General features: G+C 40.7%; 1 protein-coding gene and 1 long non-coding RNA gene across 7 annotated transcripts in view; one reads left to right on the forward strand and one right to left on the reverse strand.

The window, feature by feature from the left end:
- The first annotated feature begins 395 nt into the window (after nt 1-395).
- EMCN (endomucin) overlaps nt 396-16430 on the forward strand; it is an 86981-nt gene continuing 70946 nt past the window's right edge. For 4 of the 6 annotated variants that reach the window (XM_084756252.1, XM_084756254.1, XM_084756253.1 and 1 more), the window contains exon 1: nt 398-634. In XM_084756252.1, the coding sequence (XP_084612378.1) occupies nt 562-634 (73 nt within the window). In that variant the 5' untranslated portion in view covers nt 398-561. Of the gene's footprint in view, nt 635-16430 lie in introns of all 6 variants that reach the window. The other 2 variants (XM_084756255.1, XM_084756251.1) reach the window with 2 other exon arrangements.
- On the reverse strand, nt 9115-15048 carry LOC311582931. The gene is made up of 4 exons (XR_014774317.1): nt 14941-15048; nt 10405-10652; nt 9757-9823; nt 9115-9459 (listed from the first exon to the last, which is right to left on the reverse strand). It is a non-coding gene; the product is annotated as an uncharacterized lncRNA (long non-coding RNA).

Genomic DNA, 16430 nt, shown 5'->3' on the forward strand with positions numbered 1-16430 from the left:
CCTCTAGAAGATGGTGCTGGCTGATTTGCCTTCTGAGTTGGGAAGAGAGAAGAAAAGCAATTCCTTGTGGATTTGGTGCTCAAACGCAGCCCTTGGGAACTCACGGGCTTCTTAGACAAACTGAGGAGCTGCTTGCTTAATGAGGTGTCTTTACAGCTACTCTCAAAAAACGGGCTTTCAAAACAAAAGTTAGAAAGCTCTCTGGCCCTTTCTCAAGAAGGGTCTCTTCCTGTTCAAATCCCATCCTGACCTTTTTGTTGAAGAAGAGCGACATAACGCAGTAACAAAAACACAAGTAGCTGCCAAAGGAAGAGAGAGGGGAAAAAAAGGAGTTCCTGTAAGGGGCTGGAACAATAAATCTCCTCTCCACTGACCTCCCAAAGGGAGTGTGTGTGTTTCCTCTAGTTCTTTATCAGACTCCCCAAAATAAGTAGGAATGGGCAGCGACTGCTCGCATTCAGCACACCTTTTCCATTCGCTAATCTGGCCTGGCCAGGCTGGGAGGAATCTTACCCTGCCTTACCCTAGAGAGAGAAGCCACTGAGACCACCCCTGAGCACCATGCTGCTGCTCCGACTGACTGCTCTCTTCTTCCTTCTGTCCCACAGTCTCTGCCGCTGTGAGAACAACACAGGTACCTTTCCTCTTATCTTTCTGACGGTATGGATGAGAAGTCCCAGGTGGAGAGCTTCTAGGCTCAGCCGATCTTCTTCGGGAGGCATCTGCTGCAATTCTGACATCTTGGTTAATTTGCTGAGGGGAACACGTGGAGGTAGGGTTGGAAGAGGCCACAGAGGCGGTGTCAGGAACAAAGTTTGTCTCTACTGAAGGGAAGTATTTGCTGGTATGACAGCCTCGAGTGTGTTTAATGGCGTAAAACATCTGGGGAAATGTGTTAACTTTTTGGAGATTAAAAATAGAATTCTGGCCAAAAAAAAAAAAGGGGGGGGGGAGGCTAGTTCCAAAAAGAAATATTTCTTTTCGGTTGCCAGTCCAGAGTAATAAGAGGGTCCTGAATGAGTGAAAGTTTTGCCTGTGCCTCCAGCAGCAGTTCTGGCTGTCTCTTAGCTCTGGTAGGGTAAAGCCACCTAAAGAAGTAAATATGGATTCACTATGAGGAGAATGTTAGCATCTTAGGGGACTGGGTAAGTGGGGGTTGAAATTCACACAGTTCTGATTCAGAAATATAGTCCTGTGTGAACTCAATCACATAATATGCTGTGTGACTTTCAGAACCCTAAAGATAGACATGTCAAGCCCAAGGCAGGTAAAGAAACTCAGATGCCCATGACGGTGCATTAATGAGCAGTTGCAAGAAGGATTATTTTTTTATTTCTCACTACACTTCTATACTTGAGTAATACAAAATAAACAGTTAACCTTAATCAATTATTTATTAGGCTCCTGTCCTGTGCAAAGAACATAAAGACAAGGAAGCTGTTTTCCTTGCTCACAGTGGTAAATGTGCTATTGAGAGAAATAAGTGAGTGAATCTACGATTATATTTAATAAGTATGAAGGTTAAAACACAGTTGCCCAAAGGAGACACATTTGGGAGAGACGGGATCTGACTCTGAAGTGGAGGTGCCTTGTGGGAAGGTGTGTGTGTGGTGGGATGACGGGAGAATAATCCAAAAAAACTTCCTCCTAATTTTACTGTTTGTGCCCTTTTACTGTCTACAAAATTATAACTTATAAAAACTATGGAAAGTAGAAAAACCCATGGTCCAACTTGAGTTACATTTAGTCAGTAATCTAAAAAAATTTTTTTATAAATTTAGGATAAATTTATAGGATAAATAAATGCAACATCACACATTTGCCTATCCTGCATTTGGACAGGAAGTTATAAGAGCTCCTGAGAATTCGACTTCTTTTTACAAAAGTGTCCATGGGGTATCAGAGATCAATGGCTTGCTTCTCAGTAACTCTTCAGTCCTTATTAAAACAATTGATGAGACTGTCAACTCTACAACACACCGCTCAAAACTGTGTGCCTGGTTAATATAAGTTCTGAAAGCCTGGGCTTAGGCCCTTCATTATTTTGAGTCTGTATGTTTCATTGTGGGCAGCATGCTGCCAGCAATTTCTTTTTTTTTTTTTTTTAATGCTGGCTGAGCTGCACGTTCTGAAAACAAAGAGGAAGCGGGTCAGTGGATCTGGCCTCCATGCTTGCCTGTAAGAAAAGGACTACCACGGAGGACAACACAGAATGCCTACAGATTTTTTCTATTGTGGTCCTTTAGGGAAAAATACCAGCCTCCTTTAGCTTGCTGGCCAAGTGTCTACCTTTGCCTTAACAGTGTCAACTTTCTAATGAGTTACTATCCCACGCTGGATAATTTCTCACTTGGGCAGTGAAAATATTTAGACAGTATTTCCTTCACATCTGCCAACAAACCTACTTGATAGCTTGAGACCTTTATCTGGAGTGGGGAAAACAGGGAGGGAGGGTGAGAGGGGGTGGGGAGAGAGATGGAGAAGCAGGAGAGAGAGGTGGGAAAAGCAGAGGGAAAGAAAGAGGAAGGAGAGGGAGAGAGAGTAAGAGACACACAGAAAGAAACGGACTGATCTTTAAAAAGAAGGAAGCTGTGTCTTGGCACCACAGGCTGACCCTTGAGAGTGGCCTGGGTGGGCCAGAAAGTGACTTTCCTGGCTATGTGGATGGCTTGGATGCACCTGGCTCCGCCAGTTTGTGTTTCCTTAGCAGATTGGGCACAGGAAATGAAGCATTTCCTAAGTTCATATAGTCAGCTCTTCCTTAACTCCCTGTACCAAGAGTACATTACGTGCTTCGCGGGCTCCTCATGCTGAGGATGATAAACAAAATGATCAGGCTGAGTCGGTCAGTCAGTGGGGTCTGGGAGGGAGATATTCCATCACTAAAAATTCAGATCTTTAAACAAATGCATGCTCTTTTTTGCTGTTAAATTGAGTTCTAAATACAATTCTTTTTCTGAGAAATTGAATACTTCCCTTTCTGGCTTTTTTTTTTTTTTTTGGTCAATCTTGGATTTGAATAAATAGGATGCAGGCAGTGAGACTTTTGCTGAAATGCAGAGCATCATCTGCATGGCAGATGTCTAGGACCAGCACTGTCCAGCTGTCCAGCTTGGAGAGCTGTTCTGTAGACATATGCCCGAGGTTCCTGAAGGGAACTGTCAGTCTTTCCTGAAGTCTTCTACCTTGTCTTTATAGCTGAACAGACACTCCAGTGGCTTTCAAGTCTAAAGGGTGAGCTTTTGACTGCTGACACTCAGAGATGGTAAATGAAGACTGAAAGATAATGGAAGCCTGGAAGCCGTGTGTGTGTGTGTGTGTGTGTGTGTGTGTGTGTGTGTGTGTGTGTGTGTCTGTGTGTGTCTGTGTGTCTGTGTGTCTGTGTGTGTGCATGTGCGTGTGTGCCTGTGTGTATGCATGCGCGCACACACGTGCATGCATATGTGTGTGTGTGTGTGTGTGTGTGTGTGTAAAACTTGCATTAATTTAGGAGAGATTGAAAATAATGATAACAAAGGATTTAATTTCTAGGAGGAATTAATTTGTTAGTGATAATATTCAATTTTATAAAGCAAAAATTGATTGAACATACTATAAGAAAATAATGTGCTAAATCCTGTAGCTTTATTGAAACTAGTAGGATCCATTCATTGTATTAGATAGGATGGGAAGAGGGAGAACCAGGTAACACAATTTTGGTGTTGTCGTAGGTTTTAAGGAATAAATAAAGAATGGCATAGAAAATTCACAAGTTGCTTAGACTGGTGTGTTGGGAGATCACACAAGTTCTCATAAGAATGTGATGAATATTGCAACTTAAAATCAGGAGGCTCAAGGTGAATGTAGAATTTTTTGAATAGGGTCATTGTTGAAACATCAGTATATTCTAGTCTAGAAATATAAGGAAGCCATATTCTGAGCATGACTGCACACTAAAAAGCAGAGTACAAAGAATAGTATCATGATATGTTAGATAGAAAGATGGGAAATACAGATTAATGTCCTCGGAGCTGTATCTCAGAGTAAAGCAGATTCTTAACTTGTATGTGGCCCTGGGTTCAAGTCCCACACAACCAAATAAATAAGAAAGAAATATCCATGCTTATAGTTGACAGTTAGAACCTGGGGAAGTGCTTGAGCATGGGGCTTTATCAGCTGAGTTATAAACCAGAAGGCCCAATCTGTCAGCAGAATGCAGATTAGACTACTGGCTCCAGAGAGATAAAAGACAAAGAAACCAATTTACAAGTCACCGTATGTCATTGGGGTGTAAAAGAGGGTCTGGGAAAAGCCTTAAGAATGCAGAGTACATGTAGTTTGTTGTATCATTTTTACTGGTGATGAAAGATAAGCCAAGACAGGGCTGTGTGAATGCCAGAATTAGGAAAATGGTTTAGGGCAGAAATGAGGAAAGATAGAAGAGATAAATAGGAGAAAAGCCGATGTTAACATGGTTAAGTACTCAGTCATGGTGAGGCATGTAAGCTGAGATGTGCAGTGGGCGTTGGGACATCCCAGGAGCTGGAGGTGCTGTTGAAAGGTTAAGTGTTCTTGGTTCAAAGGTTAATAATCCTTCTCACAGTGACAGTAGCATGGATACTCAGTTCTCTTCTGGGTGCCTTGGCCTTACAGTCTGCATGGCACTTACTTTCCATGACAGTTTTTCATTCTACCATCTTATTTCTTCCTGCACACTGCAAGCATCTTACAGTTTGCCAGTAACTATGGCAAATAAATAACATAACAATAAAAAATATAAATAAATACATAATAAAATAAATATTAAAAATTTACTTAGTCCTTCTATTGGACTTAATTTTCATCCATGTTTCTTACTTGGAATAATCAACCCGTTATAGTAGGGAATAGTTCAGTGTGGAGCAAATCCAGTGGGAATAGTATTTGGCCCTCAAGTCATTTGTTTAGCACTCTTTCCTTGGTAACTCATTTTAAAATGGTCCTTACCTAAAATTAAAAGTGATATATGTTATCAGTGTATGGAATACTTTCTTGACATTCATGACATTTTCCTCAACAAATTCTCTTTTAATTTATTTTATAGATCATAATCATTCAGAAAATTAAGAAAATGCTTGATGGTTTCAGAAATTATTTGCTTTTCTAGCTCAAGCTTTAGGTAAACATCTTAACTTATGAATCATTATATGATTCAAGTTATTAATATTCTTTTTTCACTAGTTATCAATTTTCAAGGGCCTCTTCAACATTAAGAATAATTTGAAATGACACTTTTCTAAGCATTGATTTTTCAAAGTTAGAATTTACTGTGAAGTTCAATTCCTACATCGCATCTCTTTTTCTCCTTAGGGTCATTGTGGTTTTATAAGGTCAGAAAGTGAGGTCTTCATGGTGTGAGATCTCTCAGAAAAGAAACTTAGAAGTAGTTCAATTGGCAGGGGTGGAGCACGGGCTTTATGCACCACAGCCCATAATAGAAAAATAAACACATGAAGCATTTGTGGTTCCAGTGATATCTACAAAGGCCAATAAAACCCCTATTCTGAAGTTAAGCAGAATTTTTTGTTTCCTGAAGACATATACATCAGTAGAGATAATAACTGCCCCTAAATAGAAGCAGGCACTCTGTGAGAGTTAGACACCTGCTTTGCTGTTCCCTGTTCCCTTCCTGACCACGTGAACTCCAGCCACTGCTGTGGCAGCCATCTGTACACAGGTGTAAACAGATGAGATTTTGCTTCACTTTGCTGGCTATATATTTTTTTTCCTATCTGGTGCTATTCTGAAACTAACATATGTTTCAGAATCCTACCTGATTTTTTTCTAATCTTTGAAATCAGTACAGTAGCATTAGCATTCCTGAAGACATCTCTCGATGAAGCAGAATACTTGATACTTTCCCATATTTGCTTATTTATTTATTTATTTATTAATTAATTTATTTGGGGGGGGGCGGGGTATGGCAGGAGATTCCTGTCCATATGTATATGTGTAGGAGAGAGGTCGATGTCACATGTCTTCCGCAATGACTTTCCTTCTCATTGTTGTTGTAAGAGTCGTTCACTGAACATAGATCTCAATGATTGGGTCAGTTAGTTCCAAGGATCCTCTTGTCTCTGCATTCCTCATGCTGCAATTACAGGTGTGCATCACCATGCCTCGTTTTTTGTTTGTTTGTTTGTTTGTTTGTTTGTTTGTTTTGATCGGTGGGGTGGGATCTGAACTCCGATCCTCAAGCACTTCGCTAACTGAGCCATCTTCCCAGCCCACTACTTCCCTTTTCTTTCTGATGTTGGTACTGTATGAATTCTTTGGGTTCACCACTGCAGCCCTCCACTCTTTCCCTGGCAATCACAGTCCTTTATAACCTGAAGGCATGTTCATCCTGATTTCACACTCTGCTTCCGAAGGAACTCATTTTTCCTGCTAAAATCATTTGGATTTGGATGATAGTGTATGCTTTGATCTAGATTAGTTCCAGCTCCTCGTTACTTAAATAACTATAAAGTGTTGATCCTTCTCTTGTTGATAAGCTAAACAATATTCTAAAGAGAACCTGCTTTGAAGAAATCAGTTGTGTTTGCATAGATTCAGTAATGGATTCTATGTCTAAAAAAAAATAAATGCCATTGATTTTACTGAAGTGTGCACTGCTTATTAAGCTCTCGAATCTGTCACCTTCTGAGTTAACTTTTGTTAACCGTGTTAAAGACCAGAAAGTGGGTGATCACCATTGTATCTGGTCCAGATCAGTCCCATGTAGTGTTCGCACCACATCTGTGGGCATTGGCCATTGGTGGTGCTGAGAATCATACTTGGTTCTTCTGTCACAGCATTACAAGGCCATCTGTATCATATCTATTCACTGACTAAGAAGGAGAGGCTCAGAAATAGTGTGAAGTCATAGTGGGGTCATGTGGCATGGCATTCAAAAAGGGCTGTAGCTCTTCAGAACTTCCCATGTAGCTGGCTACCTTCCAGTGTGGTGACATTTCAATAAGTTGAATTTCCTGAGAAGGAGGAGGAGGAGGAGGAGGAGGAGGAGGAGGAGGAGGAGGAGGAGAAGAAGAAGAAGAAGAAGAAGAAGAAGAAGAAGAAGAAGAAGAAAATAGAGCTTGAGATCTACCAGTTGATCAACTGAGAAACCAGTTCTGCCTCTTCTGTCATCTACAGAACGTCTGATCAGAAATAAAGATTTTTAATATCCTGGTTCAAATGATTCTCATGTGATGGTTAGAAGAAACAATAGTCATTTGAGTCCCTGCCTATTGTCGTACTGGATGAAACAAATTGGACTTGCCTCTAAATGTCAGTGAAATAAATCTGGGATTTATAGGAGCAGAAGGAAATAAATAAAGGGAAACCTTCTGAATTAATCACTTAATGTCAAATTATAATAGTTGGAGATTCAGACTGAACGAATTCAGATTCTGTCTCTCGGATGAATTACTTAACTTTCAGCATCCTGAGTTATTAAATTGGGATAAGTGCAATCCTATCATCACTAGATGATGCAGGATGGGTAGCAAGCATTGTACAAATGTTACTAAACATTGGAACTTAAAGTTTTACCACATATTATATCCCTTCATTTAGATAAAATGCTTTTACTCCAAGTTGATTCCAATTTGAATCAATTAATAAATATATTGTCCTTCCCTCTGTCCCACTTTCCTGGTAAGTGAAGAATTTCATGGGACATGTCCCTTGGGCTAGTGTCCAGATATAAGTGAGTATATATCATTTGACTCTTTCTGCTTCTGGGTTAACTCACTCATTATGATCACTTTTAGTTCAATCCATTTGTCCACAAATTTCAGGAATTCCTTGTTTTTAATAGCTGAGTAGTATTCCATAGTGTAAATGTACCACAGTTTCTTTAAACATTCTTCTACGGATAGCAGGCTAACAAGAAGAGACTTGATACCCTATGAGCATATAAAGGAGGAGGAGGTCCCCCTCAGTCACAGACATAGGGGAGAGGGTAAGGGGAAAATGGGAGGGAGGGAGGAATGGGAAGATACAAGGGACGGGATAACAATTTAGATGTAATATGAATAAATTAATAAAATATATTTTAAAATATATTGTTAGCTCTCACATGACAAAATATAAGTTCATGAAAAAACACACAATATAATTGCATTCTAGGAAGATGGATACTAAGTCAAGCTTTAGTCAAAATATCTACAGGTAAAATTATATATATATGTATATATATATGAATTTGTGTAACTTATAGAGTGTTTTTCAAATTTGTAAGTTATATACCTTGTTCACTAATCAGTCACTTAGATCAGCAGGCATAAAAGGAGAGTGATATTTCTTTAAATGTGTGACTCCATGAATGAGAGGTTGAGCATTCTCTAGGACAGACAGCAGCCCCAAGAGTATTCGTGCAGCACAAACTGGACATGGCAGGTTTTATAGGAAGAAAGAGAATGTACAGTTGGATGGGGAGGAAAGTAAGAGTGGATCTCGGAGGAGGCAGAGGTGGGAGGAAATGTCATCAAAAGACACGTGCAGAACACATTCTCAAATAATTAATAAAATACTATTTTACAAGTTTATATTTAATGGGAAATCTTTTTTATTTGAAATAGCCAATATCTACTTTTTAATATTTTAAGGCAAGGTCTCACTGGGTAGCCCTCGCTATACTGAAACTTGTTTTGTAGACAAGGCTGGCTTCTTAAACAGACAGAAATTTGCTGGCTCTGCCTCTTGAGTTCTGCAATCAAAAGGATGTGCTGCCACAGGTAGCATCTCCAAAAACATTTTTAATCTTTAATAAATTATTAAGCATTAGTAGGTCTGAGGGGTGGCATGGGCCAGCAATGAGAACTCACTCATGATGTGACAATGAAGTTTTTGTCTTGCTTCTGTGTGTGACAGTCTTGGCCACCACACTGAACCCATGTTAGCATCGGTTCCCTCATTAGACACTAAGGAAAAGAAGACACATATTGACAAGCACTCATGATACATGGCAAAGATTAATCTATTTTCTAAATGCCATATAAACTATAAACTACCATTGGGCTGCTTATCCTTGCGGCAACTAATATTGAAATCACAGAGTCAATAGGTAAAAGGATTTATAGTTTTCAGGATTCTTTCTTAATAACTGGGACTCTGTCATCCCACACTTCTCCTTTACCCACACATGTTCGTGCTATTTTTCTGTGGCTGTTCTCATCCCAGTGGCCATGTTTTTTAAAATAATGCTTGAGTTATAAAAGTCACACACAAAACACCGAAAACCATTTGTATCACACATTGACTTTATTTTTAACTGAAGTGGGAAAAGAAATGTGTTTTGTGGTAAGAAGTGTGAAATTGCCCTCCTAGAGTGTTGAGCAAGTGTGAGAACTCAGCCTGTAGCTCCTGGATTCTCTCCCCAGGGAGGAGAGGCCACTGCTGCACTCGCCGGCTCCAGCTCCTCTCTTCAACTCTGGCATAGTTCCTGAGTATGTTTCTCTGAAAATGCGATTTTAAAAGATGTGAGTTACCTTTAAATACATGGGCTTAGATAACTGGGAGGTACCGATAGCAATTTCACTATTGAGGTTGCACTATTTAATGATTAAATCATGTTAATCAATGAGCTTTTTGTAAATCTTTAATTTTCTGCCAAATTTGACAGCCTTGTTTACTTGATTTAATTTTATGTCAGATTCTGAAACTTGTAGAGATTACAAAATAACAATAACAATAATGAAATACAATGTTGTCAGTCACCTATCCAGCTGTCAGAAGGAGCGGACCACCACTTACCTGTATATGAGCTTTCTGGCATCAAGGACAATTTCTCACGATCATGTTTCCTTTCTCCAGGCTCCGTCTATAGGTACATGGTAGATGGTTAGTGACTGGCCTTGCTTTTAATGTGGAAAACGCTATTCCATTACATGTTCTCGGAGTTGAAAAGACACAGGGCATCCCAGATGTGTTTTGGTACTGGGGGACTTGTTTATTTCTATCCTGATGTCCTGGCTTGTTTCTCTGCTGCTGTGATAATACACCCTAACCAAAAGCAACTTGGGAGGGTGGGTGCTTGGCTTATAGGTTACAGTCAGTCACTGGGGGAACCAAGACAGGAACTTAGTGGCAAGAACTGAAGCAGACACCATGGAGGACTCCCATTCTCAAGTTCAGTTACCACTATTACACAGGCCAGGCCCACTTGCCTAGGGATGACACTGCCCATGGTAGACCAGGCACTGGTACATCAATTGACAATTGAGAAAACTGACACTGCCTTCTCAAAGGCATGTCTGGGTTTGTGTTGAGCTAACAAGAACCAACTGTGACACTTGGTTGCAGAGAATCTGTGAAGTCTTTCTTTCTTTCTTTCTTTCTTTCTTTCTTTTCTTTTTTTCAAGGCAGGGTTTCTCTATGTAGCCTTGGCTGTCATGGACTCACTTTGTAGATCTGGCTGGCCTGGAACTCACAGAGATCCACCTGCCTCTGCCTCCTCGAGTGCAGGGATTACAGGTGTGCACCACCAAAGTCTTTCCTTTTGGGGTATGTTCTTGGTTGGTTAATTGACACCGTAGGCTCTGTACAGCGGGCCTGCTGCCTTAGTAGATTGTGCCTGCCTTTGGATCATATCATCTGCCCAAACCTGTGTGCCCAAACAGAGTAGCCAGCAACGGTTAACTCAGACGTTCCTACAAAACAAAACAAAACAAAACAAAACGTCCCATAATTCTCTGCACCATCTGTCAGGTCTTTCTGAACTATTACAGTTCAAATGAAAGCACATTCATTACATTGTTCACATCCAGAACTTCTCAAGTTAACTTTAGTCTCATTTTGCAATCATGGGGACGTTAGATCAGTCAGTCATTATGAAGTTTTAGATTTCTGTAGGTCATCAATCAGTCCAGACGGTTGATATGGGCATTAAATCTCCTCAGTAAAAGACTCATTCCCTCACAACACATTCATCTAAATGTTGTTTTAATAAGAAATTATTATCATTAAAAAACTTGACTTTTTTGGTAACACTCTAGAATTCTTTTTTAAATTTATTTTTATTATAATTTATTCACATTGCATCTCGATTGTAATCCTCTCGCTCTTATCTTCCTGTTCCCACCCTCCCTCCCTTTTCTGCCCTATTCCCCTCCCCTAGATCTCTGACAGGTGGAGTCCTCCTCCCCTCCTTCTGACCACAGCCTGCCAGGTCTCATGGGGTACGCTGTATCTCCTTCCTCTGTGTTGCCACAGAACCTCTCCTCCACTAAGAGGCAGTGTTCAAATCGCTGGCACCAAAGTTGTGTGAGAGGCAGTCCCCTGCTCCCTCCCACGCCTTTTCCCATGTGGAGAATGAGCTGCCAGGTCCACCTACTCGGGAGCAGGGCTCAGCTCTACTGATACCCTCTTGAGCTGCTTGGTGGAGGTGCCTGGGCAAGGGAAAGGCTGGTTTGTGCTATCAGAGATCGCATAAACAAAACACCCTTCCATCTGTTTTAATGACACGATTCGTATGGCACTCATTAACATACAGGAAGAGTTCCTGAGAGGAAAAGGGAGGCTAAAAGGAAAAGATCTGAAAAACCGAGGAGGCTCAGAGAAGGAGCGCCCCAGCCCCATGTGAGAGAGGGACACTCTAAAAGTGCTGCTGACTGGGATGAGTGGCCTGTGGCCTCTTGTCATCTGTTTTGAGAGGCGGGGTGTCTCTCCTCCTTAGCATCAAGGTTCTTCCTTGTCTCTGCAGCACATCACTCACGCTCCACCTCACAGCATACACTTGGAAGTTGACTTTTCGAGGAATGCGTCAAACAGTGCTTTCAGGGAAATTTTTGGTAGTGTAAATTCATTGGGTTTTGTTGTTGTTATTATTGTTGTTTGGCTTTTTTTTTACTTTTTGTTTGTTTGTTTGTTTTGCTTTGCTTTGTTTGTACTAGTTTAGGATAATAGGAAAGTAGACATGGCCAAGAAAAACATTATTTGAGCTATTGAAATTCCCGTAGGCACCATAGCTTACATTCCTACTTTTTTTCCTGCCCCTCTCCTTTAAAAAATGTCCCCTTCGGCACTTACTTTTGAGACGTTGTTGTTCAACTCTCAATTCTACTCTTTCTTTCCACCCTATTAACCTTGGGAGCACCCTGTAGGCTACTCAAGAAAATTATCCACTTTTAATAATAATTTAATTAAGGAAGAAACCAACACATTCTCATCAGAGCCTCCTGGGGAGTGGGGATGTGTCTGACAGTGCAAACACAAAACTGGTTCCCGCAAAACCGCTGAGATACAAAGAATGTGAGGGCGTGTGGAGGATTGAATGACTGGCATTATCATAGAGACTGAGGTTCAGAGAGAGACTGAGATGATGCTTTATTACAAATCCAGGCCAGATGTGCGCAGAAATGTCTAGTGTTGGAAGAGGGCATCCTGATGTTGGGCGGTTGTTTCCCTACCCTGATAACACTCAGTAAGTTAAGATCAGGCACAGAGCAGACTGAGGAATGTCTCCCAGAGATTATAAACTAGGCATCCTTGACATGAAATGAGAAGCTATGCCATTTGTTCACAAAGTAGTTAATAGTTCCAGGGTTTTTAAAAAAAAGAAAATTTAGTAAAACAGAATATCCACAAAGAAAAAAGGAAGGGACATAGGAAAGATAAGAGACTTTTCCTGCATTTTCTTAGTAAATCCGGGTCTCGTATTTTCCCACCAGCTACACCTGAGTTGCACGTGCCTTGTGGAGACCTGCTCTTTCCTAAGGGTGTGTGCTCTTTGACCTTGCCTGCTCCTCCCCTGACCTGGCTGCCTGTGTAGTCTGGGCTTGACCCCATCACCTATTCTGTAGCGCCTGTGTTGGATCTAAGCAGCAAGCATACAATGTGCAAAACAGTCACCATGTTTTTGTTGTTTTAATGCATAACGAAGAGCTATTACTACACTATTATTTTGTACAAGTAACGAGGCTTCTTGGTTTGATCTTTATCTGTTTTTCAAGATGAGTATTTGTCTTAAGTAACTGTTGTAGATAATTAGTGCTACCAATTCACAGTCTTATTGCATAGGCTTAAGGAACCAGAGCTTTAAATTACAGATGACACAAAACATTAGACATTCAATTTTGTTTGTTTCCTCTCATCTCCTTCTTATCGGTTGCTGATTGTCTACTTCCTGTCCTTGGTGAAACTATGGAAGTCCATTGTCCCCCTCAGTCTTTCCCTGGTCTATAATGGACAGTTCTAGAGAAAACTGAATTTGAAGAGTTAAAAGTTAGAACACAGCCAAAAGTAACATTTGACATTTCAATTCTACAAGTCATGTGACAAGATCATACAACATGACTTCTTTTGAAATTTTCATTTTACATTTACTGACTCCCTTTGAGCATGGCACGCATTTGGAGGTTAGAGGGCAACTCACAGGAGGTGTTTCTCTCCTTCCCCTGTGTGGGTCCAGGGGACTGAACCCAGGTCACCAGGCTTGAAGGCTCAGGCATTTAACCACTAGGCCACTTTGCCAGCCAGTCACAACATACTGTCTTTACAGATACTCTGTTTTGACTTCCCTGTCTCTGGTCAGCTTCCTTCAAACCACTCCTTGTTGGGAGCAAAGCTAGGCAGGAGTCACAGGGTTGAATGAAATGCATTGCTTGATGTGGTCATTTGAGGGGAAAAAAATAATCTTCCTCTATATTTGAACACTTAGTCCCCCGTACGTGCCACTGTTTGGGGAAGGTTATGAAATGCCTGAAGTTGGAGTCTTGATAGGGAAATTGCTTCATTGGTGGCAGGCTTTGAAGGTTTATAGCCTTGCCTGTGTGTGGACAAAATGTGACTGGCTGCTTCCAAGTTCTGATCATCTGCTGCCAAGCCTTCTGTCCTTGTAGACTCTGACTCAGGAGCCATACACCAAATGGACCCTTCCCCCTAAGTTGTTTGATCAAAGCAACATATACAAAGTAAATTGCATCCAGTGAGTGGATGTTCACTGAATTTCATGCAGAAACAATAACAAATGTACTTCAATCATCACTAACAAGATAAAAATACTTATACTAACCAAAACACAGAAATACATATACTTGTTTCCAATTACATGAAATTAGAAACGTCAGGTATAAACCCTATTACACTTACAGGAATGTGGGATCTGTAATGAGAGAGTAAGAACTATTACAATGTAGAGGCTACTTGTATAAAGATGGAAGGTTAAGTCGTTCACCAGCACAGTCTCAAAGAGTTTCCAGGTCACTGTGAGCCCAGGTTTGAGCTAAGATTTTACTGTTTTATATGCATCAACGTTCCCCCCATCCCCCCGCATCAGTCTCCTACCTTATCAAATAAAAACATTCTGAAGGCAGTAAGAAATTCCTGAAAAATGTAGCTAACGCACTCCCACTACATAGTCTTCGCTTAGCAACTATGCTGAGTGAAAAAGAGTGAGTCTTCATTTGTATTGCTTAAACACCGTATTGTTGGAAATCTGAGGACTGTGGACAGGAACATAAATAAGGCTTCATGCGGATGGGACAAGTTGAGCTAAGAATAGAATATAGGTTCTGAGCTTAGAAACTTAGCAATTAAATTGCAATTTATTAAAATGACAGTAAGCAATCTTATCTGGCAGAGAAGAGTCTTCAGGGTCTAGAGAGTGATTAGCACTTATCTGAAGGTTTGAATGTGTTTAATCAGAAAACCTTAGGAAATGGTAGAAAAGAAAGCCCTGGAGGATGACATCTGTAACCATTTCAAATGTTTGTTACAAGAATAGATTCTCCTGCCAAATAAAGCTCAGTCCTAATCAATTTGTGGATACTCTATTTCTCCACATCACTAGAATAATACCGATTAGCACAGAAATATTGTATACTTGTGAACTTGAATTAATCTGTTGATTTCCTCCCAACCCACTTTTAGTCTCTTGAATTTTAGATTCTCATTAAACACTGCCTATTTGATTTTAGAGACCTGCTGTGTAACACCCACCTCTGCTCAGCCTTCTCTGCAGTGAGGTAAATTTCCACAAGATGTAACTGCCTCCAATTACGCCAGAGGAGGTATTCATTGTGTTTAATTAGCTGATGCATCTGGTTATGACAGAGGCTTATGGCTGTCATCTTACCAAGCTGCAGATCGATGCTGCAGACTTGGGGCTAGCTGGACCACTCAAGATTTTCCCAGGAGTGCCGGAGGTGAGCTAGGCAGTGTCTTCTTAAGTTCACATTCAGGGTTGTTTTGCTGTGTTTCTCAATGCTGAAGACAGGAAATCATTAGCTGGAATGTTTTCAACTATCTCACAGACTTTTAATTCCTTTTAAATTTTAACTTTCCCCAGAACCCTAAATCAGGGTAGAAGTACTTTTAAAATATTTGCAAAGTGATGAAACATTTATCAAAAACACTCCTGCACAGAGCAGTGTGCCTTGTTTCCCAGTGGAGCCCTGCGATACCAAAGCACATCAGACTGGAATTTATTAACAATAATGCAGCACTTGAGTATACATTGGGAATTACAAAAGAAATTAGATATATAATCTCTACGAACCCCTAAAAGCCAGGCAAAGAGATATATATTATTTTAAATATATAATCAACTTTAAATTTCTTTTTGTTAAATATTTGTTTTTATGTTTTTAACTATGCATATCTATGTTTACCTATCAGTGTAAATACCACTGAATCCAGAAGAGGCCAGCAAATCTCCTGGAGCTGGCATTATAGGTGGCTGTGAGCCAATCAGTGCAGGTGCTCAGAAATGAACTCAAGTCCTCTTCAAGATCAATATGCGCTTTTAACCACTGTGTTATCTCCCCAGCCCAGGATTTGGGTACTTTAAAGGTGATGCTAAATTTTCTGTATCCATAAAGAAGCAATAGCACATATAAATTAAATATAAAAGTTTACCTGAGAAATAGTTGTATTTTTCTTTGGCTTAAACAAGAAGCAACTCCAGGTTCTCCCAGCACCCTTTGGTCCCTACCTGCTACAGAGCATGGCTGACATACCCTGACCTCAATCCTGAATTCCTCAGCCCAGGAAGGGGCTTCCCCACTCCCAAAGGCTCTACACTATATAATCCAGACATTTTAGTTCCTCTCCCGTTTGCTCTTCTCTCTCTCTCTCTCTCTCTCTCTCTCTCTCTCTCTCTCTCTCTCTGTCTCTCTCTGTCTCTCTCTGTCTCTCTCTCTCTCTCTCTCTCTCTCTCTCTCTGTCTCTCTCTCTCTGTCTCTCTCTCTGTCTCTGTCTCTCTCTCTGTCTCTCTGTCTCTGTCTCTGTCTCTGTCTCTGTCTCTCTCTCTCTCTCTCTCTCTCTCTCTCTCTGTCTCTCTCTCTCTCTCTCTCTCTCTCTCTCTCTCTCTCTCTCTCTCTCTCTCTCTCTCTCTGTCTCTGTCTCTCTCTTCCCAACCCCTGCCTCCCATGCTTCTCCCCCTCTCTTCCTGTGTGGCAGCTGAAAGCTGCTTCCATTAACCTGCGTTT

Source organism: Acomys minous (assembly GCF_964271855.1).
Source record: "Acomys minous genome assembly, chromosome: 14".
Taxonomy (NCBI): domain Eukaryota; kingdom Metazoa; phylum Chordata; class Mammalia; order Rodentia; family Muridae; genus Acomys; species Acomys minous.